The 25,558-nt window shown below is 37.9% G+C and overlaps 1 protein-coding gene across 2 annotated transcripts in view; it reads right to left on the reverse strand.

Annotated features, from left to right (window-relative positions):
• Window positions 1-722, reverse strand: part of LOC127416287 (uridine diphosphate glucose pyrophosphatase NUDT14-like) — a 44,301-nt gene extending 43,579 nt beyond the window's left edge. The window contains exon 1 of one of the 2 annotated variants that reach the window (XM_051655548.1): window positions 581-722. In XM_051655548.1, the coding sequence (XP_051511508.1) occupies window positions 581-661 (81 nt within the window). In that variant the 5' untranslated portion in view covers window positions 662-722. The remainder of the gene's footprint in view (window positions 1-580) is intronic. The other variant, XM_051655549.1, reaches the window with a different exon arrangement.
• Window positions 723-25,558: the final 24,836 nt, after the last annotated feature.

A 25,558-nucleotide genomic window follows, 5' to 3' on the forward strand; every position in this document is an offset into this window, starting at 1 on the left:
CAGATATATAACAAATTGATGGAATGAATGCAAAAAAATACTTTAATATTACAGTTCAGTAATATTACAATATTAATACTACCACTACTACTAATAATAATAATAATAGGAGTATATATTTAAGCATGTTTAATTCGTATGCAGTCCTTTATCTTTCTTTCTTTCTTTTTTTTTTTCATTTAGTTTTAGCCTGTGACATTTGACAAGGAACCAATTTCATCCCTCAGTACCGCCTGTTCATTGTGTGCATCAGGCTGTTCATTTTCTGCTAGCTTACTTAGCCAGCTGTGCTGCTTGTAATGTAAAACATGTGCTTGGGGGAAAGTGGCTGCTACGGTCTAAAGCTTATTAGCGTTTTGCTAGTTAAGCTTATATTTAAATACACGATTCTATCTTTGAAATACATCGTTTGGAATCGTAATAACGCTATGAATGCATGCTTCTAAATTATGAGGCACAATGTTGGTCGATAGAGGCAGTGACAGAATGAATGGGGGTTGCGTTGCTGACAGTAAAATTATGAGGTGTGACCACATCACTGACAGATGAGATAATGTGCGAGTAAACTACAGCGACTCACCTGGTTATAATGCACCCTAAACGGTCTCAGATAATCAGAGTTGGTGCACGGAACGACCTGAATATTATTAATCTGCTCCATGGCTTTCTTATAGCTGCCCACTGCTACTTCTCACCACAGATTGCACAACCGCAGACTACGGGAGAACGAGGGGAAATGTCTACGGAAGCCTGTAAAGGGCAGAATAAGAACGTTGTTAGACTTTGCGTTGTTGTAGTGCCATTTCTAACGAGAGGACTATGTGGAGCACAAAACTGCAGCGTTTTGCCACTCAAACTGCAGGTCTGCGGTAGCTGGGGGTAGATAAAGTCACGCATTTCTTTTTCAGGTTAAACAACTGACCCTGCCCGCCTCAAAACACACCCCCTTTCAACCTTTACCGCGCGCAGCGCTCCCGACACACGAATGCAGGTGTGTATGGCTCACGCAGTCATTGCCTCAGATTAACCGCCAACTTCAGATTTATGAGTAACGCGTGAGCTGCTAGATAAATCGCCAAACAGAGTCATTTATTTAATATAGGCAGTTTTCTTTGAATCGTTCAAAAAACGAATATTGGTCAAAGAATAGAATTATTAATCTGATCCCTCACCTATAGGACTAATGATTTACCTTGCAGGTCTTTATGTAAAATTGATTATTATAATGTATCAAAACAAGGAAAAAACGTCATGCTTAGCTGTGAAATGACTGTTTACAATGTAGTGGTGTATAAAAAGTAAAAAAAAAAAATTTGATAAAATAATAATACGCTTAATTATTGTTCACAAATAAATTATTATTTGTATTTAATTTTATTAGATTGAGAGCTGCAGCATACAAACTGTAGGCCTATTTGTAAATCACAACGAACAAACAAGTTAATCTCTCGAAACCTGTCAAGAACATATCCAGGTTATATTTCACCCAAAAAGAAAGAAATTATATATGTAATGCTTTATATTTTGCATTGTTATATTATTTTTAATGACAATTGAGCACATTCCCTAACACTTCTGTTTCTCATTCCCATTTATAAAAAAACAAACTCTTTACCTTAATGTGGAAAAATGTGTTTTTATTATAAAAGTATATTAAAATTGTATTTATTTGTTGTACTGCATTGCAGCATTAGAGAATATAACAAGAGTTGCAACTGAGAATAATGGGAATCACTTAAGTTTATTACTTAAATGTTAGAGTATAAATTAAAAGTATAATGAATACAATGTGTTTCTTTGTTTGTAAACTCTTAACTCACTTATCCTACTTCAACATATTCAGTACTCATTTATGCTCATTTTCACTGTTAAAATTACATCAATTCCTATCTTGGAATTCCTATGGAATATCCATGAATATCCTACAGAAGCACTGTGGCTTTCTTTCAAGATATGACCCTTTTCTGAAGAGATGTCTTTTAATTTGTAATTAGTGACTAATTTCTTATAACTTGCCCTCATATGATGCATTGTGGACTAAACATAACATATTTGCTTTTAGCCATTTTAGTTCTTCTAAAGAAATAAGTCAACCCTTTCAAAAACACTGCCTTAACAGAACAGTTCACCCAAAAATGAAGTAAAATCATTTACTCGCCCTCATGCCATCCGAGATGTCTATGACTTTCTTTCTACTGCTGAATACAAACAAAGATTTTTGTTTGGGATGTCCTTACAATACAAATGAATGGGTACCAAAATTGTTAAGCTCCAAAAGCACATAAATGCAGCATAAAATTAATCCATAAAACTCCAGTTGTTTAATCCCGGTCTTCAGAAGTGATATGATAGGTGTGGGTGAGAAACAGATCAATATTTAAGTCATTTGTTACTATACATTTCCACTTTCACATACTTCTACTTTGGTTTTGTCGATTTACATTCTTCATGCATATCGCCACCTACTGGGTAGGGAGGAGAATTCATAGTAAAAAAGGATTTAAATATTGATCTGTTTTTCACCCAGGCCCGGATTGGCCATCGGGAGCAGCGAGAGAAGTCCCGGTGGCCTGGCAACTGATTTGGCCCACTGCCCCGCTTGTTTTTATTTATTTACTTACTTATTGGTTGTTATTTTACATTATTGCCACCCAAGTGATTTCTGAATGTGGCATTCAATAATAAATCGATAATAAATCACAAATCCGCTAGTCTTGACTAATCTGGGCCACCCCTAAAATGGGTCATACCATTGACGTGAGTGGTTGAAGTAAATGCGTGGAAAAACCCGCTCATTCAAGGATGCGCATTCATTCAGTGCATGGACAGGACGCAGCTAACGTAAGTGTCTAAAATGCTTATACACAGATCAGTTGAATGATAAAGTTTACCCTCTTTAACTTAATGTTGTCTATCCAAATGGATGAAGCATGCCATCTGCTGAAATAATGAAAAATAACCACAAAAATAGGCTGCAGGCACATTTTCTCTCAGAATCATCATTGACCGGTAGAAAGAAAAAGAAAGAAACAAAACTAGTGTTTTATTTGACATGCAAAACAGACAAATGCTCTCACATCATACAGAATAAAATTAAGAATAATGAATAAATAAAATCAATTCAAGTTTCTTTTTGTTAATATTCTAATGGTAAAAAAAAAAAAAAAAAAACCTTAGTCACAAAAGAACAATGTTTGATCCATGAAAAAGTTAAATTAGGCCCTATAATGACACCAAATCATCGCAACATGGAGTGATATTTACAACAAATAACTAAATCCTTCCATGAAGACAAGATAAGTCAGAGAAAGAGAACAAAGAGGACAGGTATTTGCTATTCAGTGAACAAAAGTTAATTTAGGAGTTGTTGAGAAAGTGCAGTCCGGCACTTCATATCACCTCTGAAGATATAGTTTGCCACTGGAGTCTTATGGATTACTTTTATGCTGCCTTTCTGTGCATTTTGGAGTTTTAAAATGTTGGTACCCTTCATTTCCATTGTGGAATTGAGGACCCACCGAGCTTAACTATTTTATTTAAAGCACTTTTTCAAGCAATTCCCACTTTAAGTCTTTAAAGGGATTTGCATCTAATTCTGGTTGTCTTTATTTTAAAAATACTTCTAATAACCACATTTTTCTTCTTACATTTCTGATTAATTGTAATTAGAAAGAAATCTAGTATTTTGTAACAAACCATTTTTTTGCAGCCCACATGACTGCTCTCTCACTTTTCCATCATATATCTGACACATTTAATCAACTTTTTCTCTTTTTTACTCCCACAGAACTGCACCCGCTACTGCAAAGTAAATCTTTGTGGTTATCTAATGGCCTTACAACATCAGTGATCTGTGAGTCAAAGTTTAAACATGTGCTTTGAATGAAGTTTAGAGGAAACAGAATCCTGTGTTTGATGTGGATGTCTCAAGAATTGCAGAGGTAAGCTGTTTGTGTCATAATGGGTGCGTGATGTTACTTATCTGATCCTATGCATCTGCTAGTTTTTCATCAAAACCACCTGAAGAAGCTTATCCACTCTTCCTCAAAGCATCCTTATTTGTAATAATAATTCCTCTTCTTAAATAACTGGGTCTTAGTGATAGTAAAACAAAATTAGTTGGCATCTTAATACTCTTACACATGCAGTTAGGTGTGTTGCAGTGCAGCATGCTACAGTTTAATGGCATAATCAAGACACACTGTTCTGGCTCTCTGAGGGATATCTGAAAATAGACTCAAAATGGCCCAGTTCTTGTAACTTTTAAGGTAGAGCCAAAAATGAAAAGAATGCAGCAATTAAAACATTGTCTTTATGTGAGATCAAGTTTGTGAGTTGTCTTCTTTTACAAGCACAGAACGTGCAAAATTGCCACCTCTGTACAGGCTGACAATTTTCATTGATCTGTTTTAAATATCTGTGATGACACATATCACTTGTCTGAATAAAAGCATCTATTCACTTGGCATTGACAGATAGTGATTATGTCTACTTATGGCCTGGCATGATTTCAAAGACTGTAGAAGTGGAGCAACTTGCTAAATACTCTGAGGAAGTCACTCAGGGAGCTTTGCGACTGTCAGGTCAAGGTTACAAACATATAGGGCTCTATTTTCGTAAGCACGCAATGACTGTGTGCTACGTCTTAACCAATTTCTGTGACCGCGCTAATTCTAAGTTAAATTTTGTGGCAGCGCTAGTGGGTGTGGGTGGGATTGTTTGTGCTATCTGTGGGTGTATGCGCACAAACTGTGGGTGTTTTGCATGTTAACGAAGAGGCGCAAAGCACAATTTGCTATTTTCCTGAGAAATAGGTCATTGCACTAAGACATTTTAATACCACCTCTGTTTTCAGTGCATCTAAATTCAGTTCCTGCATTTGCAGTTTGGAGATTCCACCAGCAGGTGGTAATAAAGTTAATGTCCAACCTCTGAAAATATAGTGGAACATCACATTATATCCCGACGATCAGAGTTGTAAAGTCATCTTGTGAAACAAATATTTATGAGATTTGTGTTAAACTATCTATAGTTAATTTATTTTTAAATTATTATCATTTTGGTTATATTAAAAATTGTATTTGTATTTTATAATCTAATTTGCATTGGTATTTTTCCACCTGTTGTTGTAGCACAATTTTTAAGTCACTGCAAAAGGTGTTGTTGAAATGTTTGGATTTGGTATATTATTTTGTTTTACCATTTCATTATTTTAATTATAGTTTTGTCTCATCTGAAGTGTAATTTAAAATTAGAAATAATTTTGTTTCAATAAATTGTTCAAAATCAAAATCAACTGGTAGAAATGAAGTGCGTGCAGATACAGTCACTACTAATACTAGCCATGATTTGTGTGTCAGTAGATGAAAATTTATAATAATACTTACATTCCCTATCATTTAACGGAGCGTACATCCAAATCCTGACAAGAATAACATTTTCTAAGCAAATAAAAGGAATGTGTCCATATGTTTTATTCTTCTTATCTAACAGTACATGAAAAATGGGTACAGTCCATTTACACTGCCATCTTCTTAGGAATGTGCTGTCTTTTTTATATCGCTGGTGCTTGAGAGAATGGACTATATTATAGGACGCAGATGCTGCAATAACCGGAGAAAAATCTCAATCTTTAATTGCACTTGACTCAGCCCATTAGCACATTGCACGCACCATTTCGCCAAACACACTTGCACCTAACTTAGCGTATGCTTGCACGAAAATACCAAAACTTCATGGCCATGTCCATTGACTTTGTGCTTATGACTTATGGCATAGCGCTGCACTTAGCGCTAGTGCTCTTAAAGGGCCAAAGAGTCTGAAAATGGGCTTGAAATCTCAGGTCTTGGATTTGATTCATTCTTCTTTTTAGCCCATATTCTTGGACCTTTTCTCTTCTCCTGTAAGAAATAACAAAATAACGACAGCAAAACAATGACCTATATCAGTCTTGGTTTAAAAGATTTATTCTCATGTGGTCACTGTTTCTCTGTATAACCACCACAGTGATTAATGGGATCGCAATTCAATGCACAATATACTCCACACCCTGTTCTTTCAATCATAGCTAACTCATATTTCTCATACCTCTAATCATAGTTCTCAGAACTCTTTCACATGAGCAGTTTCCGCCCTTCGGTTCCTCTTTCCCGCCCTTCCAATCTGCTGTGCGCTTGTCTGGAAAATACAAGTTCTAATTTGATCTAATTTAGATCCTTTGATGAAGGCTGGGTGGAAGTGGGTTGATAAGGTAGCAAGGAAATGTTGTATGTTCCTTATGGACCCTGGGGTTTGCACATTTCCAAACATCTTTAGACGTAATACTTTATGGTACAGTGTATGTGGTTGCCTACAACAATACAATAATCAGTGCAATCACAAAGCACCATACAGGGCCAAGCCAGGAGGTGTTGAGAGGAGTGGAAGATGTGTAACTCCCAGGATGCCCAACTTTGATGCTAAACTCGAGTGAAAGTGAATGATGTCACACAACCTGTAATGTGGCACTCCATCTCAGACATTCAGTGGGTCCCAATCTCTTCAAGCCAGTTTCCTCCTCGGAGGGCAAGGAGTCCCACCCTCCATACACTGGCAGGATGTAACACTTTTGCTGGCTGATTTACATCTAAAGAAACATTGGCAGACAAAACAATGTGCGACTGGAATTTAAACACAGACCTTTTTTCTTCTTCTGGCCAATTGATATTGGACGATTGAACAAGGGTGCACTCTATGATAAGTAGTATGGGAGGAGACCATTAGCCCTGAGGGCGGGTAAATATGGAGACGAAGAAGTTCATAGTGGTGGCTTTCAGAGTTGTAGGACAGGTTCATAGAAAGTTTATGGGGTCTGTTGTGGGGAGAAGTGATTGGTGTAACAGAATGCACCATCTTCCTGATTATAATTCTGATTAATAAAGTGATTTTGACAACAGTCATGCCAGTAAAGGTTGTAATTCAAAATAAAATAATAATAATAATAAATAAATAAATATAAATGTATTGGATGTTGCTGACATCTTCATGCAGCAATTGAAACCACTAAACACTGTGACCTGTCAGCCAATGTGTCATATTTGTAAAAGTACATGACTAGTGCGTTTTCTACATGCTTTACTTCTCTGCATTATGGTAGTGACTTCACACTCTGTATCTTATGCAATAAGGTCAATAAGCCGTCTATTATTGCCGTTTAGTGGCATCTTCATATTACGGTAATGGCGGGTTTAAAGGTTTAAAAGTTTTTATTTTATTTAGTTTCAGAGACATGGTAATGTATTTAAGTTTAGTTTTAGTTTATCCAACTATGTTATTTATTTATTTATTTTTTCACTTTTGAAAAGGAGTTTTTTACATTTAGATTTCGTCTTCATTTTAGTTAATGATAATAACATTGATCACAATTCACTTATATTGCATCTTTTTACATTACAATGAAATTGAATTCTAACATCTGCTTTTGTGTTCCACAGGAAAAAATAAAATAAAAAATCATATAACAACATGATGGTGAGGAGCCTAAATGATGATAATTTTTGGGTGAACGATCGCTTTAAGATAATAAGATTGTTTCTTATTCTTAAAGCTCCAGAGCAGAGTTAAAATCCTTTGTAGCAAGAGATTTAACATCCACAGGATTAAAGCTGACAAAATAAATTGTTAATGTCAACAATTGTAGCTATTTACAATATATGAGAGGCATAGTAAATATAGCTCTCTGTTCTGCGACACTTGTTTTGAACTGTGTACGGTATGTCTCCATAAGTAGCTGAAGAACTGTGTGGGTAAATGTCTGAGAACACAAGATAACTTGAGATGAGACATGGCTCATTACCTAGTGTATCTCTTAAAGGAGAATGGAAAATGGATACTGGATCACCCGTTCTTCATTTCAGACAACGTGAGGCCCCGTGTAAGACCCCCTGTATCTTATCAGACCATCTTTTTGGCTCGGGAGCCCCAACAGAGTACTAATCCTGCACCCCTGTGTGCATCTTATGCCGTCACTGTGGTCTGGACTGTCCCATCACAATGAATTAGACTTTTTGCTGCTACATCAAGCCAGGCCACTGCAGGCTCAACAGCATGGCAGGGTCATGGAGCCTCACACTCTTCTTTTCTTAGTTCTGTCTGTCTCTTAGTCTCCTCATGGAGTCTAGCTACAGTAAGTTTATCAGGAAGGGTCAAGCAGGGATTTGTTGCTGCTGGAGATGAGAAAGGTCAGGCCTCTGAGAATGTACTTAGCTGTGGTGCCTACTACCCCTCTGTTAGTGGTCACAGGGTGTTGAGAGAAACACGACATCCCTAACAGATTGTGGTCTTGAAGGTCATTTGCTGTAGCATGTGTATTACTCTCCTGTTATTTTCCTTGAATATTATTTTTTTATCCACAGTATATACACAAGGAAAACATTCCTTAAAATAGGAGAAGCAAAACAAAGCTGTGTTTGATTAAAGGATGGTACTGTATACATATAGTGTCTGTTCCTACATGGGCAGCATCCTAGCTGAAATGCAGCCTCATAAGAGACCGGTATGGAATGCTCTTCATAGGCAGCAACTCTACACGTCATTCACATACTCTAATGAGCATAAATATACAGTAAATAGCACACACATATTGGGTAATATAGTGAGTTTTCTATCACTTTAAAAAAAAAATTATCTATACATTTCAGTATTAAATGGATCATATTTCTTATAAAAATGTCTCTCACCCTTATGCCATCCATGATGTGTATGACTTTCTTTCATCTGCTGAACTTAAATGAAGATATTTAGAAGAATTTTTCAGCTCTTTTGGTCAATACAATGCAAGTGAATGGTTGGCAAAATGTTGAACCTCCAAAATCACATAAGTCAGCATAAAAGTAATTTATAAGAATCCAGTGGTTAAATAAATATCTTCAGAAGCGATATGATAGGTGTGGGTGAGAAACAGATCACTTTTACTTTCTACACCTTGTGTTTTTGGTGATTCACATTCTTCATGCACGCCGCCCCCTACTGGGCAGGGAGAAGAATTTCAAGCAAAAAAGGACTTAAATATTGATATTTTTCTCACCCACACCTACCATATCACTTCTGAAAATATGGATTAAAACACTGGAGTCATGTGGATTACTTTTATAATGCCTTTATGTGCTTTTTTGAGCATCAAAATTTTGGCACTCATTCACTTGCATTGTTCGAAAGATTTTGTAACAGACCGTTAGAGGATTTTATGTATTATTTTCACTAAAGCAATGTAGTGAATGTAGTGACCATTACAAATCAAAAGGCTGGGCTGGAAAATGAGGGGTCATATATGTGATGCCATGTGGGCAGGTGTGAGGTGCGTGGCTTTGGCCGGGATAAGAATGGCCATCGCCTGTCACATCAAATGAGACTTCGTCCCTCCTCCCTTTCCAGGTAGGGCCTAAATTAAGGCAACCTGATCTGTGTGGAACTCGCCTCTCATGAATAGTCCTTCAAAGCAGTAGGCCTCTCTTCCATCCAAGGCCTTTGTAATGGAATCCACTGCTGTTATTTCCCCCCTTGTATTTTAGGCAGGGCTATTATTGTTCTTGTTGCCCCGGATGTGTAGCCCAGGCACAGGCAGAATTCCCACGTACTGCTCCTTATTTTGCCCAAGAATTGTGGCTACCTTACACAGATCACATTTTACACAACAGTACTAATGTCCATTGACATATCGAATTCAAAGAGTCAAACAGAATAAGATGTTGAGTAAAACTAACAGTTTGTGACTCTGATGTAGGCTGCTGGGATAGATGGTGGTAAAGTGATAAAGAGGCATTGGGGGCTGAAGAGGTATTTTTAGAAGTGGAGCGAAAGGGCAAGAGACAAAAGTGGCAGCCGTCTTTGGGGATTACAGGACCACAGGCCTGAGAAACCAACTGAATCTTCATCTCTCTCAATTTACTAAGGGACAGCTGACCACCCCCTCTCCTGCAGAGAGGGACTATTTTAAATGCCTTGAAACTCAAATCCTATTGTTTTTATACAAGGCTTTTCACACACTCATGTTGGTGGGCCAATTTGGCCTTAGATGCAGGGCCCATGTCTGTTACATACACTTTAAAAGTTTAATTTTAGTCAGACAAAAACAATACTTTGTCTTTTTAAAATATCATGTAAACACTTTAGTCTGACTGAAATCGTACTGGTCCAATTTTTGCGAGTCTGAAAGTCCGACTAACAGACCTAGATAATTCAATCGCAGCTCGGCTTCGTCCAGAATATAGACAAGTTAATCAGACCACAACTGGCCTCTGCATTATGCTCCAAAAGACAGGGGTGATGCGCAACATGTTTTTCTAAGACTTCCCCAGCTGACGTCCTTCCTTTAAATTTCTGATTAGACAGACAGATGAAGACTGTAGCTCAACTAAGCGAAACCCGCTATAGCCTGATTAAAACTGCGCATTTAATTGTTCAACACTGTGTGTTTGTGAAATGGCTTGCGCTTCACATCACCATGGGAATGCACGTTCCCCTGCTAATTACTTGCTTGAATTGGCCCACAGAGACACTGTTAATGACACGTAACCGATCTCAAAAACCTGAGAGGCTCTACAGAAGGTGCAGCCTGCATACAGAGTGAGGGGTTACAACGGGTGGTGGTGGTGGTAGCGGAGCTATAGTGGAAAAGGTGACCAGAGAGAAACACACAAATGACATACTAAACCAACTGTGCAAACGCAGCGGCATGTCAGTGCCATCTCTAATTCCACAGACTATTATGTGGCCTGTGAAGGTGGGGGTAGCGTAGAGGGAAGGTTAGTGGCCATAGTTGTGGTGGATGAAGTTATGTGGTGGTGATGGGCCACAATGGCAAAGCACCCTCAGTTGCAGCTGGGTTCAACTGCAGTCCAAGAATAATAATTATTGCTTTTCTCACGGCAGTGGTATGTAAATGAAATGCTGTGCCATAGTCACCGCACTAGCTGTAGAACTGAATGCACAGTGAGGGACTGCAGCAGTAGTGCAGTGCTAAACTACATGTGATGTTGCATCAAATGTACATGAGGAAGTGAGGTTAAAAAAAACTAAGGAGGCGATTAACAGCCCCTAAACAAAACTCCAGTTACAGTTACTACCAGGAATATTCCGCCCTCTTCCACAGCATACCCAGCTAACATTCTTTGCTTAATCTGTTGTGATCACAGCCTTAAGGCCAGAGTATACTTAGGTTTTTTGCATGCCGGTACATTTAGCAAATTTCGTCATCACATTGTACGCACAGACAGTCTCTGTATGTCGAACTCTTCATTATAGGGTCGTGGTCATGAGGCTATACTTTGAAAGGCTGAGCACTTGACGATGCATGAGACGGAACGGCTCGCAGAAAAACAAAGTATCCTATTTTAAGACCAAAGCATACTTCGTTTTTACGCTTGAAACAAATTTAGTCATCAGCAAGGTATGTGCGTTCTATCCACATGCAGCATAGTTTTGCTAGACAAACGGACAGTCCGCGTCTTTGCGTGTAGTCAGCGCATGTGCCTGCCGTTGACTGTGCGAAAAGAATATGTAAAAGTATTTGTAGAGTGCATACTGCGAACGCTTGCAGTCAAAAGAGTACATTTTGAAAGGCTACAGTGTTTGACCATGTGTGAGATGTAACGGCACATGGAAAAACATAGTATAGCCTAGCCTTTAAGGCCAAAGTATACTGTGGTTGTATGTGTGCTACTATGTCTCCCGCACAGTGCGTGTGATGCAAATTTCATCATTAGCACAGTACCCGTGTGTCCGCGAGCAGCCCACTTTTTCTAGAGATGCGGTTGGTTTGTGTCTGTCCGCGTCGTCTCCACATGTGACTGGTGTTGAATGTATTAAAGAGTATTGCAGTCATAGTGCACATGTGGCGAACGCTTCTGTGGTCTAATGAGTGTACTTTCAAAGGATAGGGTGCTCGACTGTGTGCGAGATGTAATGCCACATGTGAAAATGAATTAAAAAAGTATACCCTTAGTCTGGTCATAGACAGTAGTATGTATTATGAATGAAGAACCATTGCTCATGGCTTATTATATACCAAAACAGGCTGAATCAATGCACTTATTCCAATGCTTCAGTATATTGCTAAAGCAAAAATGGAAAGTATCATAGCAGCCCTTCCTTTCTTTGTGCTTGCATGTTATGACTGCTCTTCTGGGAGAGAGGGAGAGAGGCAGCTTTAGATCATCGCGTTCATTATCGAAACTGAGTGTAAAACACATGCAGAATTCAGCTGGGTATTCAGAGCCTTTGTTAAACACAATGGGGCACATTTCATTATCAGTGTGAAGAAACAGTTTCACACCACCACTGAACTACCAGTGTTCATTTTCACCTCTGTCTCAGAGAGATCAGACACCTGCATTTGCACAAAATCTCCATAATCTAAAAATGTGAGAGACACATTTAAAAAAAGATGAGGATAGAAAGAAGATTTTTCTCATTTGGAACAGGAAAGGATGGTCACAATATGGATTTAGACTGTACAAATGACAATACACACAGTTTTGGAATTTTACATTTTGTCTCTTCCTGTATGGTTGCACATCAACATTTTGTGTAAATTGATCAGTCACAGATGGTCTTACAGTAAACTGTTTATCAGATAGGGCACACTCATACATACTAATACATGTGGTGTCCATCTACGCTCTCAGACATGACTCTGACCTATGTCAAGATAGACAGAAAACATATGGTAAATTCATTGTGAAGTACGCAACAGAGGACAAAATTATTACACAGCTACTATTCTTTCTTATGAGCCAATTTCTTTAGAAGCTTAGGAATGTTCCAGGTTCAATACCAGTTCAGCTCAATCAACTGCATTTGTGGCAAAATGTTAATTAATTACCACAAAAATAATTTTGACTCATCAATCATTTCTTTTAAAAAGCAAAAATCATGGTTTCAGGAAGGCACTTTCAATGGAAGTGAGTAGGGCCAGTCCATAAACATTAAAATACATTTCATAAGTAAGCTACAAGACGTAAACATTAATATGTATGTGTTAACATGATTTTAGTGTGATAAAATTAGCAGTTTACCAGTTTTACAGTGTTTACCAGATTACAGGGTTTATCGGCATTATCTCATCATGGTAACAAAGTTGTAATATTGGATATAACTTTACACAGATAAGTAAGTTAGTAATATTATTATTTTTTAAATAAAGGGACAAGCCTAAATAAACTTTTGTGGTAATCAGCATTATGACACAAATGCAGTTGATTAAACTTATTAAGTAATGACCCTATTCATGCTAGCGCCATCTTTTTGAATGGGAATGACGATGAGGCTCTCTTCAATGTGCTTTATTGCAGTTTAAAGTGTTTTTGGATTGTTCCACGGACAAAACATTGATAAAATTAACTATCCAAGAACATTCAATATACAAAGAACTCCAGACAACATGAGTTGTGGAAAATAATTTGTGATCAAGCAGCTGGTAAGATGGTAAGTCTATCCCTCACAGCCTAGTTGTCAGTCCCATTAAAAATCAAAGATGGCTCTAGCGTGAATAAGGTCTACTGAACCCAGAACATTCTTCATGCTCTTGTGTTGAGCCTGCTACTTTATGAGGGATAAGGGCCATCCATTGGTCAGACTCCTGAAGAGCCATTTTCACTCCTGGAATACCTGAGGAGTTACTGTCCTAAAATCAGCACAATGCATACACACACAAGCCCAAACATACAAGGACATCTTTAGTTTAGCTACTGTATATCTGTACTCCTCAATAAAACTCTAAATTAATTATTTCAGCCAACAAACATCCTGCAACTGTAAATCCATCAAGCCCTTTAAAAGAATAAACAGATCCTTTTTGCAGCACAGGGGCGACATACAACAATTCCTTAGTTGAAGCAGCAACACTTGTGAGGCCTTGAGAAAAGATTTCCAAAGTCAAGGCATATTATCCGAAACCAGAATGTTTTGTCATGCAGTGCTTTTGATTCTGCATCCCTCCCATGGATGCCAGCAATACGCCAGTGACCGGACGGCTGTAAATAAAGCCAGAGTGTTTTGGGGAACTCCCTCGAGGCTCCCTCTTTTCCTGTGCCACCCGCTTCAGAAGGACAATATTATTCTGTCCCCAGGTCTGAAGAATGATTCCATTGTGCTAGAGGTAGAATGCGGCCTTCCGCCGAGCCCATTTTACTGCTGCCGTGCTTTCTTTAAACAGCACTGCCTTTATCTACGCTCCACTCTACGTGCTCTTGCTGTCACTCGCCAGGCTCGGTCAGTTCTGTTAGATATGCCTTAATAAGGGTGGTGTTCTAAGCAAACATGTCGCAGCATGGGGACTGGGTGACCAGCAGGAAGTGTCAACAAAGAACAGTGTATTAAAAGCTCTTGACAAGTTTGATTGTTTCCCATCATGATAATTGTAATGTCTAGTTCTTTAGAATATGGTTATGGTCATCATCCTGTTTTGAATTTGTCGTGGTTTTCATTGTTGCATTGTTTGCAGTGTTACTGACTAGGAAAACACTAACTACTAATGAAAAATTCTGAATACGAATTACGAATTATATTTCGGTAAGCACTATTCTATGCGAAATGGCTATTTGAAAGCTTTACAAAGGTTTGTCAGTTACGCACAAAAATAAAATATAGTATTAAAAGCTACCTTAAAGTGATAATTCACCAACAAAATCTGTCATTTACTCACTCTCATGTTGTTCCAGACCCATTTGGCTTATTAGTTAGAATATGACAGCCACTGTGCAATGAAAAAATATGCAATGAAAGTGAATAGTGACTGACGCTAACATTCTGCCAAACATCTCATTTTGTGTTCCACAGAATTACATTTTTGAGTGAACTATCCTTTAAAGATTGTTTGCTAAATACGGATGTATTTGTGCCTTGGGTTGCATTCGGATCTTTTGTTTGCCATTAGTTAGTTTCCTGTATATCACCACACCTGTGTGTGCCCAGAAATCAGTGAGGGGTCATACAGCCTGCCCATACATGCCAGAATTTTTCTCTCAATCATGGCTCTGGTAATCCTAAAGAAAATGGCTTTGTAAAGGAGGGATCGCCCTAAATCAAAATAAACTCCTGCTTTTGGTTCCAATGGAGCATGTGCACTTATTTCACGTGTGTGCCTCCTTGAAATCTTGGATCCCAGTCATTTGAAATAATAACTAAGCCTGTTAAAATTTTTAATTGAATAAATGACAATTAATTAATCGTAATTAATCGCTAATCAGGAATTGTTGAAAAAGACCCCCAAATAAAGATAATTAAATAGATGATAATTAAAATAATTATAAATATAATGTATGTAATAAATTATCATTCTGATAATTTAAAGACATTACATTATTATGGCAGACAAGTAAAGCATTGATTAGACAATACAAAAAGTGGCTTCAGATGTTAATGTATTGTTTTGTTTATATTTCCATAACATTGATTATAAGCCTATCATTGTTCTCCAGTCCTCTGAAGTCCATTTTGCAATTGAGTTTGTCAGTCTGTCCTAGGTAGACTTTAGGGCTTTGCTCACAGGATGCGTCACATCTGTAGATATGCGTCAGTCAGACGCTTTGGAGCGTTTCACTGGTTGTCAGTTCCTTTAGCCATATACTCCACATTTTAAGGATTTTGTATCAAGTTAAATGTAGTTTGAACCTTTAAAAGCGCATCTTGAGACCCATGCATTGTGTTATACTCTGACCAGCTGTTGGTTTGTTGCCTGTACAGCTGGATTTGCGCTGACTGCCCCCTGCAAACTGAGACTTGCAGAAACATAATGGTACTTTAAGCTTAAATTGCCATAGGAAAATTCCTTATTATGGAATTTATGTACATTCAGGGGGCATTATTAAATATGTAAAATTTTTAGTATGTTATTTCTTATATAGTTAATCACACTGAATGCGTTAAATCAACAGCCTTGCTAATAACAGGTTTCTTCACATAACAACACATCATTTGATTTCACATCAACACAGTGGCTACATCAAAGAATTGGTCAGTTGCCATGGCCTGTTGACACTGTTCTGCCATCATGCTTAGATAGCACTGCTCTCTTTCTGAGGAAACTAATGCCAGTCCCATATACCAACTGACACTAGCATTTGAAGTGGAGTCGGCTTCCCTCCCTGGTGAGCTTTGATTGCACAGACTGACATTAAAGTTGTGTATATACTATAGTTCATTTCACCTCCTTCTCTTCACTTCTTCTCTCTCTTTGTTTAATTGCCTTCCCTGATGACAACAAGCTCTTATATCGCTGCATTGTACTTTAAGGGAGATAGTGTTACAGAAGAGATCATATTTCTACTTAGCCTTAGCTCATTTATAATGTCCTCCTACACTCTCTGGGATATATTGGCTATATTGGCAATGGTGTTTGGCTCTATTCTCAGTTCCACCAACCATGACAGTCTGAGGGAAGACATACAGTATGATAAGCAGAAATAAAGGGAGAATGTCTTAGGGACTTAAGCCGTCTTATGACAAGACTTGTTTAGGGTTTGCCCAAGCAGACCAGACGAAGCCCAACTATCCACAATGCAAGAATGGCAGGCCTCTTCAATGAATAATGATTTCCCCCTTGTGATTAAAGAGTGAATGGAGACATATACAGTTTGTTATGAGGCTACAGAACCCATGAATAGAGAAGAATGTGCCTTCTTGGTGCCATTGTTTGGGGGTGCACTGGAGGTGCTGTGCAGCTGGTTTATCCATGAGGAAAAGAGCAAGCGTAGGCGGCTAATAGGATGTGTTCCCTCATGTCAGTCCTGCCGCAAGAGAGAAGGAGGGAGGGCGCCAGGCGGACAGTTTGCTTTCATGCGGAACTCTTTTTCATCTGGGATTAGCTTTAGGGAGCAAACAGGCCTATATACTTCGGCACGTTCCGAGAACTATGTGGTATTACATCACAGAGCTATACCAATGGAAACATGGAATAATCATTAACAACCCAATATGTCAATCACAGCAACCCATATAGGTTAAAAAAAAAGTGTATTTGAGGTGCTAATAAAGAATACTGTAAATACATGTTTTGAATACAGTGTTGGTTTAGTTTGAATTTTGGTTTTAAAGGGATAGTTCACACAAAAATAAAAATTCTGTAATCATTTACTCACCCTCATGTTTACTTTCTACCATGGAACACAAAAGCAGATGTTAGGCATATGTAAGTCGCAGTCAACATTTACTTTCATTGCATTTTTCTTTCTTTTTTTTTTCGCATACCATGAAAGTGAATGGAGACTGAGGCTGCAAGTCCCTATCATTCTGCCTAATATCTCTTTTTGTGTTCACATGAGGGTGAGTAAAAATGACTACAGAGTTTATATGACCCATATGAATCACAAAATCAACACCTATGCCAAGATACAAGAACTTATCAAAGGTGCTTATCAGATTTGTAGAGAGATACTGTAGCGTTCATGTGAGTTTGCATTTTTTCTCATATGAACCTTTGCTAAAGGGGATAACACCCCCTTGTCAGTTTTATGGTTCACAGTATGTATATACCGTATGTTGGAACACCTGATGACAGAGCCCTTAAAATAACTACTCCTTCAGATATAAGACACATGTCCTGATATAACCACAGAACTTGCATCTTCTGAATTGTTTTATAACATGCTGCCTCACATTTAACCTATTAGAGAAATGCAAAATAAGACATTTTGGGAAGTCATTTGCACTCCTTAAATTAAGCTGTCTGACAAAGATCAACAACAAAAGCTTGTAAATAACAAGGCTGACTGAGACCATACCATCCATTAACCACATCTTTCAAGTAGATGCCTCATGACAACAGGGGATCAATCTGGATGTACATGAAAGCAGGAGCTCTGAATGAGTTCAGAATTTAGACTAGAAGCAAAATATAAATCGAGATGAAGTAATTTTTTTTTTTGAAATGTTAAGAAAAGAAAATAATAAGAAATAATAAAAGAAGATAGCACATATTTTTAATACTTAAATTAACACAAAAAGGAGAGATCCAAAGTGAACACTGGTTCTGCTTTTCTTCATTTGTTAAAAGGGAAAATGCAATGAAAGAGGCCAGTAGATAGCCTTTCTTTATTTTGGCAATAGCGCCACCTGGCCGAGATGTTTAAAATAAATCTGCTTTAAATGTCAATAAAAAAATTTGTTTTAACATTTTTTCTGAAATATGACCAGGTTTTGTTTGGCCCTGCTTTATGATGCCAGAAATTACATTCTGATATAAAACATCACATTCACAAATTCTGTTAGCAAGCATGTCATATTTTCTTGTCATGTCATATCCTGTGACATGACAAGAAATATATTCAATAATGACTGCACGGTTATGATGTGTCATAAAGAGAACTGCTTCAGTTCACAAAGTGAAGTAATTCTGGACCAGTGTAGTCCTTACATTAAACATGGCTAAATATAGATGAGTGATTAAACAAAAAGGCTTTGTGCTTGTTTTCCACATCCTTCTACAGGAAGCCACATTATTAACCCTAATGTCACAAAGGCATATGACTTTCATCCTTAATGCAGGGCATGAGACTGACCTATCAAATTCCTTTGTTTGTCCAAATTCGTTTAGACACTGAAAACCAACATAAACCTGTTGTGTTGTCAATTACAAAGTCTAGAACCATCACAATATTAGGATGTTGTGGGTGGGTTCCAGGTCGTTGCTATGTGTTTGCAAGGTGTTTTGTAAGGGTTGCTGTGTGGTTACTAGGGTGTCCGCTACTTGCTAGTTGGTATGCATGCTTACTGGCACAAGTGTAAAAAAAAATAAATAAAATAAAATAAAAAATGCCCACACCCAAATCTCTCTGATATTTTCGTCTCAATGCCTGTGGACCCTCCTTCAATGTAAGCCTATGGGATTTTAGTTTTAGCTAATTCATTATTTTGCCAAAGCAAAAACTGTAAGTCTAATCACTAGGAAAGTAATAGCACACCCCTATTCAACAAGCCTTGCCCTAACAAGCACCAGTAATTTATATTCATACAACAAGTGTATAATACATACGACTTAAAACATTGTCAATAAGCCACAAAATATTGCAAAATATGGATACTATACAATACTGTACATGTTAAGGCAACTCAGGCTTACTCATCTAGTCTCCACAACCATGCTTTCTGTCTGTCAGGAGCCTGTCTGTGTGAGCAAACAGGATATTTGCCCATTTCCATCACACCTGGAAGCAAATGAATTGGAAATTGGGTTAAAAAGATGGAATGAGAAAAAGAGAGACCTATACTGAGAGAGAGAGACAGCAGAGAAGTAAAACAACAAGAGAGAAGGTGCAGAAGAAGCCAGATTCTACGTATTATGTGAGAACTAGGGCAAACTAGAGAGAACTTTGCAATTTGTAACACAAAATGACTAGTGTTACACAGAGGTGCAGTTGCCCCTAACTAAATTTTAAACAGCATAGCTAATTCTTTTATCATGACAGCATATGCTGGTGCTGTGGTAAGTCTAAAAGTATTGTATCACTCTTGAAGCATTGCTTTTGTTTGACCTTTTGCTTAATTAGCAGATGACTTTGATGAGATAGGCCTCAGAGTCAGACCTTAATGGCAATCTCTGCTTTTGTTGGCTTGGTACAACATTATATTTATCATGAATGAAGCTGGACAGAGGACTGCAGCAAAAGAGACAGTGTAATTATCCCTTAGCAGCCAATCAGACTCCCTGTGTAGATCATAGCGTTCAATCAGTCTCCCTGCTGCGATTGGCTCGGCCAATAAAGATTCCTGTTGTGAGTTGTCTGGGAAACTGCAGTGCTAGGGTTGCAAATTTTAAGACATTTTCGATTCATTATTAACAATAACAATAATAAACTGTAAGTGGTTAACAACTTGAAGCTCAAAAAATACAAAACACACTTTTTCCTTCAATCAAAGCTTTATCTATACAGAGTTAGATTTTTGACTGACCAACCGTTCTAATGCAAACTTGAAAATGTCAACATCGGAGAAAAATACCCCTACTGTGAAAACAGCCACCAAAGTATGTGCATGTAGCCTGTTGTTTAAAAATAAATTAAATAAACAGAAATGTGAGTATTGGTATTTTCCTCTTAACATATTTTAAGTTCAAAGTAAAGTCCTGCCTTTCAGGTAAAAGAGAAAATCACCTTTTAGATACAGACATCTCTGACAGTCAGTTCGAGAACACGCATGCACGTTAGCTGAACCAGCCTGGAAATAGTATTTTTATAGCGTGACCTGAGCTAAAAAGCACAATTTACTATACCATTGTTTTCAGATTTTACTGCTGATTTGAACTACACTGGCAGCTAAAAGTTTGGAATAATGTACAGATTTTGCTGTTTCGGAAGGAAATTGGTATTTTAATTTACCATAGTGTCATTCAACTGATCACAAAGCATAGTCAGGACATTACTGATGTAAAAAACAGCACCATCACTATTTGAAAAAAGTAATTTTTGATCAAATCTAGACAGGCCCCATTTCCAGCAGCCATCACTCCAACACCTTATCCTTGAGTTGGAAAAGAGTGTTATGGATCTTAACCCCATTGAGATTTTGTGGGATCAGCTTGACTGTAAGGTGCGTGAGAAGTGCCCGACAACACAGCCACATCTATGGCAAGTGCTACAGGAAGTGTAGGGTGAAATGTCACCTGAGTATCTGGACAAACTGACAGCTACAATGCCAAGAATCTGCAAAGCTGTCATTCTGCACATGGAGGATATTTTTATGAGAACACTTTGAAGTAGTTTAAGAAATTTATTTCAAATTGTATTAGTAATTTTTCACATTATTAATGTCCTGACTATACATTGTGATCAGTTGAATGCCACTTTGGTGAATAAAAGTACAAATTTCTTTCCATAAGAGCAAAATCTATACATTATTCCAAACTTTTGGCCGCCAGTGTATGTTTTTGATCATAATCTTGACCAACCGTTTTGGAGATTTCAGTCTTTCCCCATTCAAGTAGATAGGAGCTGTACTTTTATGCCACTTGTTTACACTGAAAATAGCTGCCAACCTGCCCGGAAGTGTTCCAAAGATGACCACCAAGTGGACTGACTTGCCTTGAAACGGTTCATGTATTACTGTTAATAATAACTTGTATAGAAGATACAGATTCAAGTTCATTAAAACTTTATGTTGTAAATCATGGGACATTTTAGAACTTATTTTTTTTTTTATTTTAAATTAAGTGAAATAGAGTACAATTAATAATAACATACCTCTACACGGTTGATGGTGAGATTTCAGGTGAACGTACCTGCATGGTGTCCTGGCAAGAACTGATGTGATTTTCTGTGTGGATGACATGGGGAGACCGGTGGATCAACAATGCTTATTGTCATTTTGTACCTTAACACACTCTCACAGTTTATGCTGTAAACCTAATGTTTTTCTATAGAGAAACACTCCATCTTTACAAGCAAGGAAGTGAAGGATGTGCATCTGTGTAGTAATGTGATGTTTGACACTGAAGCTTCAAAGCTTGTGTTGAAAAAAACGACACATTTCACATTGAAGCACTGTATCGGAGCTTGATTCATTTTGGGAAGAACCACATGATCTGTGTCATCCGAAGCTTCATTGGGGTGAAAACCATGTGACTGCATTGGTATGTGGTTCAAAAGAAGTGCAAATCCCAGTACAAGTTTGAACCCAATACAGTCACATAAGCACATTTCACTCCCCTGTTAATAAAATGTTACTGCCCAGCCAACAAGCATATTTATTTTCCAATCTAAACATTAATTATCAGTTACTAATTAACTATTATACATTTTCTTATTTTATTTTTAACATAAGGCAGTAACTTCTTAACTCTTATATGGAGCCCTTGAAGCTTGAGCCTTCACTTGGTTATTAGTCATTTATTTATTTATAAACACTTTAGTGAACAAAACTCTAAAACGACATAGCATTGATTATTAATTTTGTTGCTTCAAAATTTTGTCAGCCCCAGTAGCTTTCTAGGTTCACTTCATTTTTTTTGACCACCATGATGACAGTAATTTGAACCGTTTACAGAAGCTTCGAGTAATGAACCCATTTTCAATACATTTGTATTGAAAGCCTCGTTGCTTGATAAAGCTTCACTTTCCCATCACTACATCTGTGTTTTTTATTCTGTGTTGCTGACAGGGCATGACATGCAGCGCACATCTGGCAGTGCACCCTCTAGTGGTGGATGGCTGTATAGACAGTCTTTTCTCTATTACATTTTTGCTGGGTCAGTCTAATCTATTAAGGACACACTAATCTGTCCTAGTTGATGTTGCATTGAAATGTCAGTCGTATAATAACTTATTCATAATTACTGCTTTTTGTAATGTTATACTGAATATATCAGTAGACATGTCAGGTTTTCAAAGCCATGGTTAAATTCAGCACAAAACATGACTCCTGACACACTTTTATAAAACAGTTCTAAAAACAAATTTTCTAGTAAGTAGCTTGAATTTCAAGCAGAGTATAGGAATTTATTTTGTCTATTTTTGATCTGCTAACAAATATATATTTCCAAATGAAGCTAAAGCCCCAACTGTGCAGCGACTTTATCGCTTGATGTCACTAGTCTCTGTACTGTGAATTAGCTAGTGGGTGTTCCTACTGCTGTCGCTCAAACGTTATTGGTGGACTACATGTCTGGCCATATCTTTTGAAAATATGATCACAGATGAGGCATTTTGCTAGTAAAACTACAATTTAATTTTAATTTAACAAGGAATCTGTTTTCTTGTCCCTAAAAATGCACATTCTGCATGTGTTTTTATATGAACTGCATCAGTGCTCACTGCATCATAACATTAATAAGACGAACGAACTATCAATGTACGAATCAAACTCATTCAGACTGCCGACAATTTCTTTTACACGCACCATTTTTATTATATTCATGTATGTGGGTATAGACGAAGCATATAGAACAGTGAAATCGCTCACAGAAACGTTCTTCTCTGTCTTGTCTGCACTCGACTCCGTTACCACAAAGGAGATGGGTGACGTGATGAGCTCCACTGACACAGTCTTCACTCCTATTGTTTCTTGCTTCCAAAAGTCGCTCCTCATTTGCATCAAGTTAAACTTTTCTCAACTTTGTCGTGTCGCTTACCATGGCCACATCTAGTCACCAGAGGTCACTGTCGCTTGTGTCACTGGAAGTCAGCAGCTCTCATTAACAATGAATGAGATGAGGTCACTTTGTCACTGGAATTTGCTGCATGTGTGTACGAGGCTTAAAACAGGATCAATTGTTGTGTTGCCAATATAAGTACAGACTGACTGCTTGTCTTGTCTGAAGTCTCAGTAGTGTTATGCTACATATCAGCACTCTGTTACATGCTACATGTCCAACATTTGGTTAAACCATTCCTGCATTTCCTACACAAGCTGTAAAAATGAGATATGTAGGGGTAGCTGTTGCTCCCATGCTTCTTTCATGACTCAAGGAGAATCTGGGGCTATCTACCAAGCAGCAAGGTGTGAATGAGCGAGATGCCTGAGGCACTTCCATGTACCCAGCAGAATGAATGAATTCATGGGATCCCAGTCACACTCATCTTATCTTTTCCAGCATCCTCTTGATAGTGGTACACAGATGTGTGCAGATGTTTATGCACACCTACTTACAAAGGTCAGCCATAAGTGGAACGCAGACAGAGTTCCTTGTGACTATCTACGCAGCATTTTGGGCAACACTGACTTGATCTTATGAGTTCAGCAAATTATGCTGCCTCCATAGAAACCGTATTTAGGCTAACAAGTGGGGCAAGGTTACATTATTTTTTGTCTGTTTGATGTGGGGAACAGTGTTCAGGTGCAAATTACAGGTTATGATGTAAATTCAGTAAGTATTTCAGTACTTTTTAACTATAAACCATCACTTCCGGTAAGCTTCTCAAGAGCGCTAAGTTCACGTGGTCCTCGTGTGACTTATTTGCATTGGCATGTTACGGACGTAATCTCACATTCTTCTCTCTGTTGAGACATCCAGGATAAGCAAACAAACACACCATTGTGAGTAAAGAAACAGATACTGAACAAATACAGATCTAAACCAAAACCAACAAAGCTTCTGTACAGAGTTCCTCCTACTCAGTTGTAAACAGCGCTGCTCATCCGGGTGTGCCGCACATGCGTCAGTTCTCGTGTGTCTTACATGCCAACGCGATTATGTCACACCCACATACCGCTGCTGACCGGAAGAGATGATTTAGAATTAAAAAGTACTTTTTGTGTATTGATCTTTTTTTCCGCACCAAGTGATCGTGTCACTTTAGAAGACATTAATTTAACCGCTGGTGCCGTATGAATGACGTTTATGCGTCTTTATGGAGCTTCAAAAGCAGTGGCGAATTCTCAGGGCCAGCAAAGTCTTCTCTGCTGGCCTAACATGCCAAATAGATACATATTTTTCATCCGCATGAGTCTGAGCTCCATCCCGTTAGGCCTTCAGAATTTCCACAGAATCCCTCAACAGTGCAAATGAATAGGCATCTAAAGTCAGATTCATCAGCCAATCAGATTCATTTATTTGTTCTTGGTGGGTGTGATCTTAAGGATATGTCCCAGTCAAGGCCTTCTAGCTCGCCTTGAGTGACACAATCATGCTTTAAGTGATGTACGTAATTTGAAAGCGAAGAGAGCGAGATCTAGCTGACGAGTCGGCTGTCATCACTGCTGGTATTGTCATTGAGATAGAGATCCTTATGGATTTAAAAACCTAAGATTTTCTGCATGACCGTGTGATTGCTTAATTTATTCAACAGGAAAAGAAGACTGCTTTTCACTTCAAGTAAATTGTTAAGTGTTTTTTGCATTGTTATAGCATCATCAGGAGTTTTCTAAGTGTAAATTAGGCTGCTGAAGCATTCAGTGTCTGATCAAGTTTTGAAAAGTAGTGCTGCATTCCATTCAACTCGGAAAGTCGGATTTTACAACTTCCTACTTGGAAAAGTGCAATGGAATGCATCTTGAAGTCAGAATTACAACTTCTAGACTCGTGCAGAAATTCTCAACTCCGATTTTGCCGAGATGCAGGGGCATGATGTCACACAAACATGTCGACACTCAGGGAGATATACAAAGTAAGTGATAAACATTCACTTTATTAAGTAATATCGATAAATGAGTTTGTTTCCACATTACATCATATTAAAGCTTGTTTAACAAACGCCTGCAGAAGCAGGTGTATAAAACATTATAATCTCTTTTGATAATCGTACACCTGAAGCACAAATGCTAGCGCTACAGCATTGTTTATCAGTTGGGTTGCTAGGAGACATCTCTAATGAGAGTCAAACACCTGCTAAGCTAACGGGAGCATTGCAGTTCCGAATATCGGGGAATGGAATGCATTTATGGTCGGAAATATCAAGTAGGAATATCCCACATCCAACTTGTATGGAATGCAGCATAACCATGTACCCTGACGAAACTAAATTTATTGCAAGCGACGTTTAAATCACAAATATTATTAGTTAGATTTTTCCAGGTATTATAGACCTCCTTGGTAGATCCATATAAAAATTATGTCTGTTCGGGAGACGTTCATTTCACAAACAGTCATGCTACA

Source organism: Myxocyprinus asiaticus, chromosome 25 (assembly GCF_019703515.2).
Source record: "Myxocyprinus asiaticus isolate MX2 ecotype Aquarium Trade chromosome 25, UBuf_Myxa_2, whole genome shotgun sequence".
Taxonomy (NCBI): Eukaryota; Metazoa; Chordata; class Actinopteri; order Cypriniformes; family Catostomidae; genus Myxocyprinus; species Myxocyprinus asiaticus.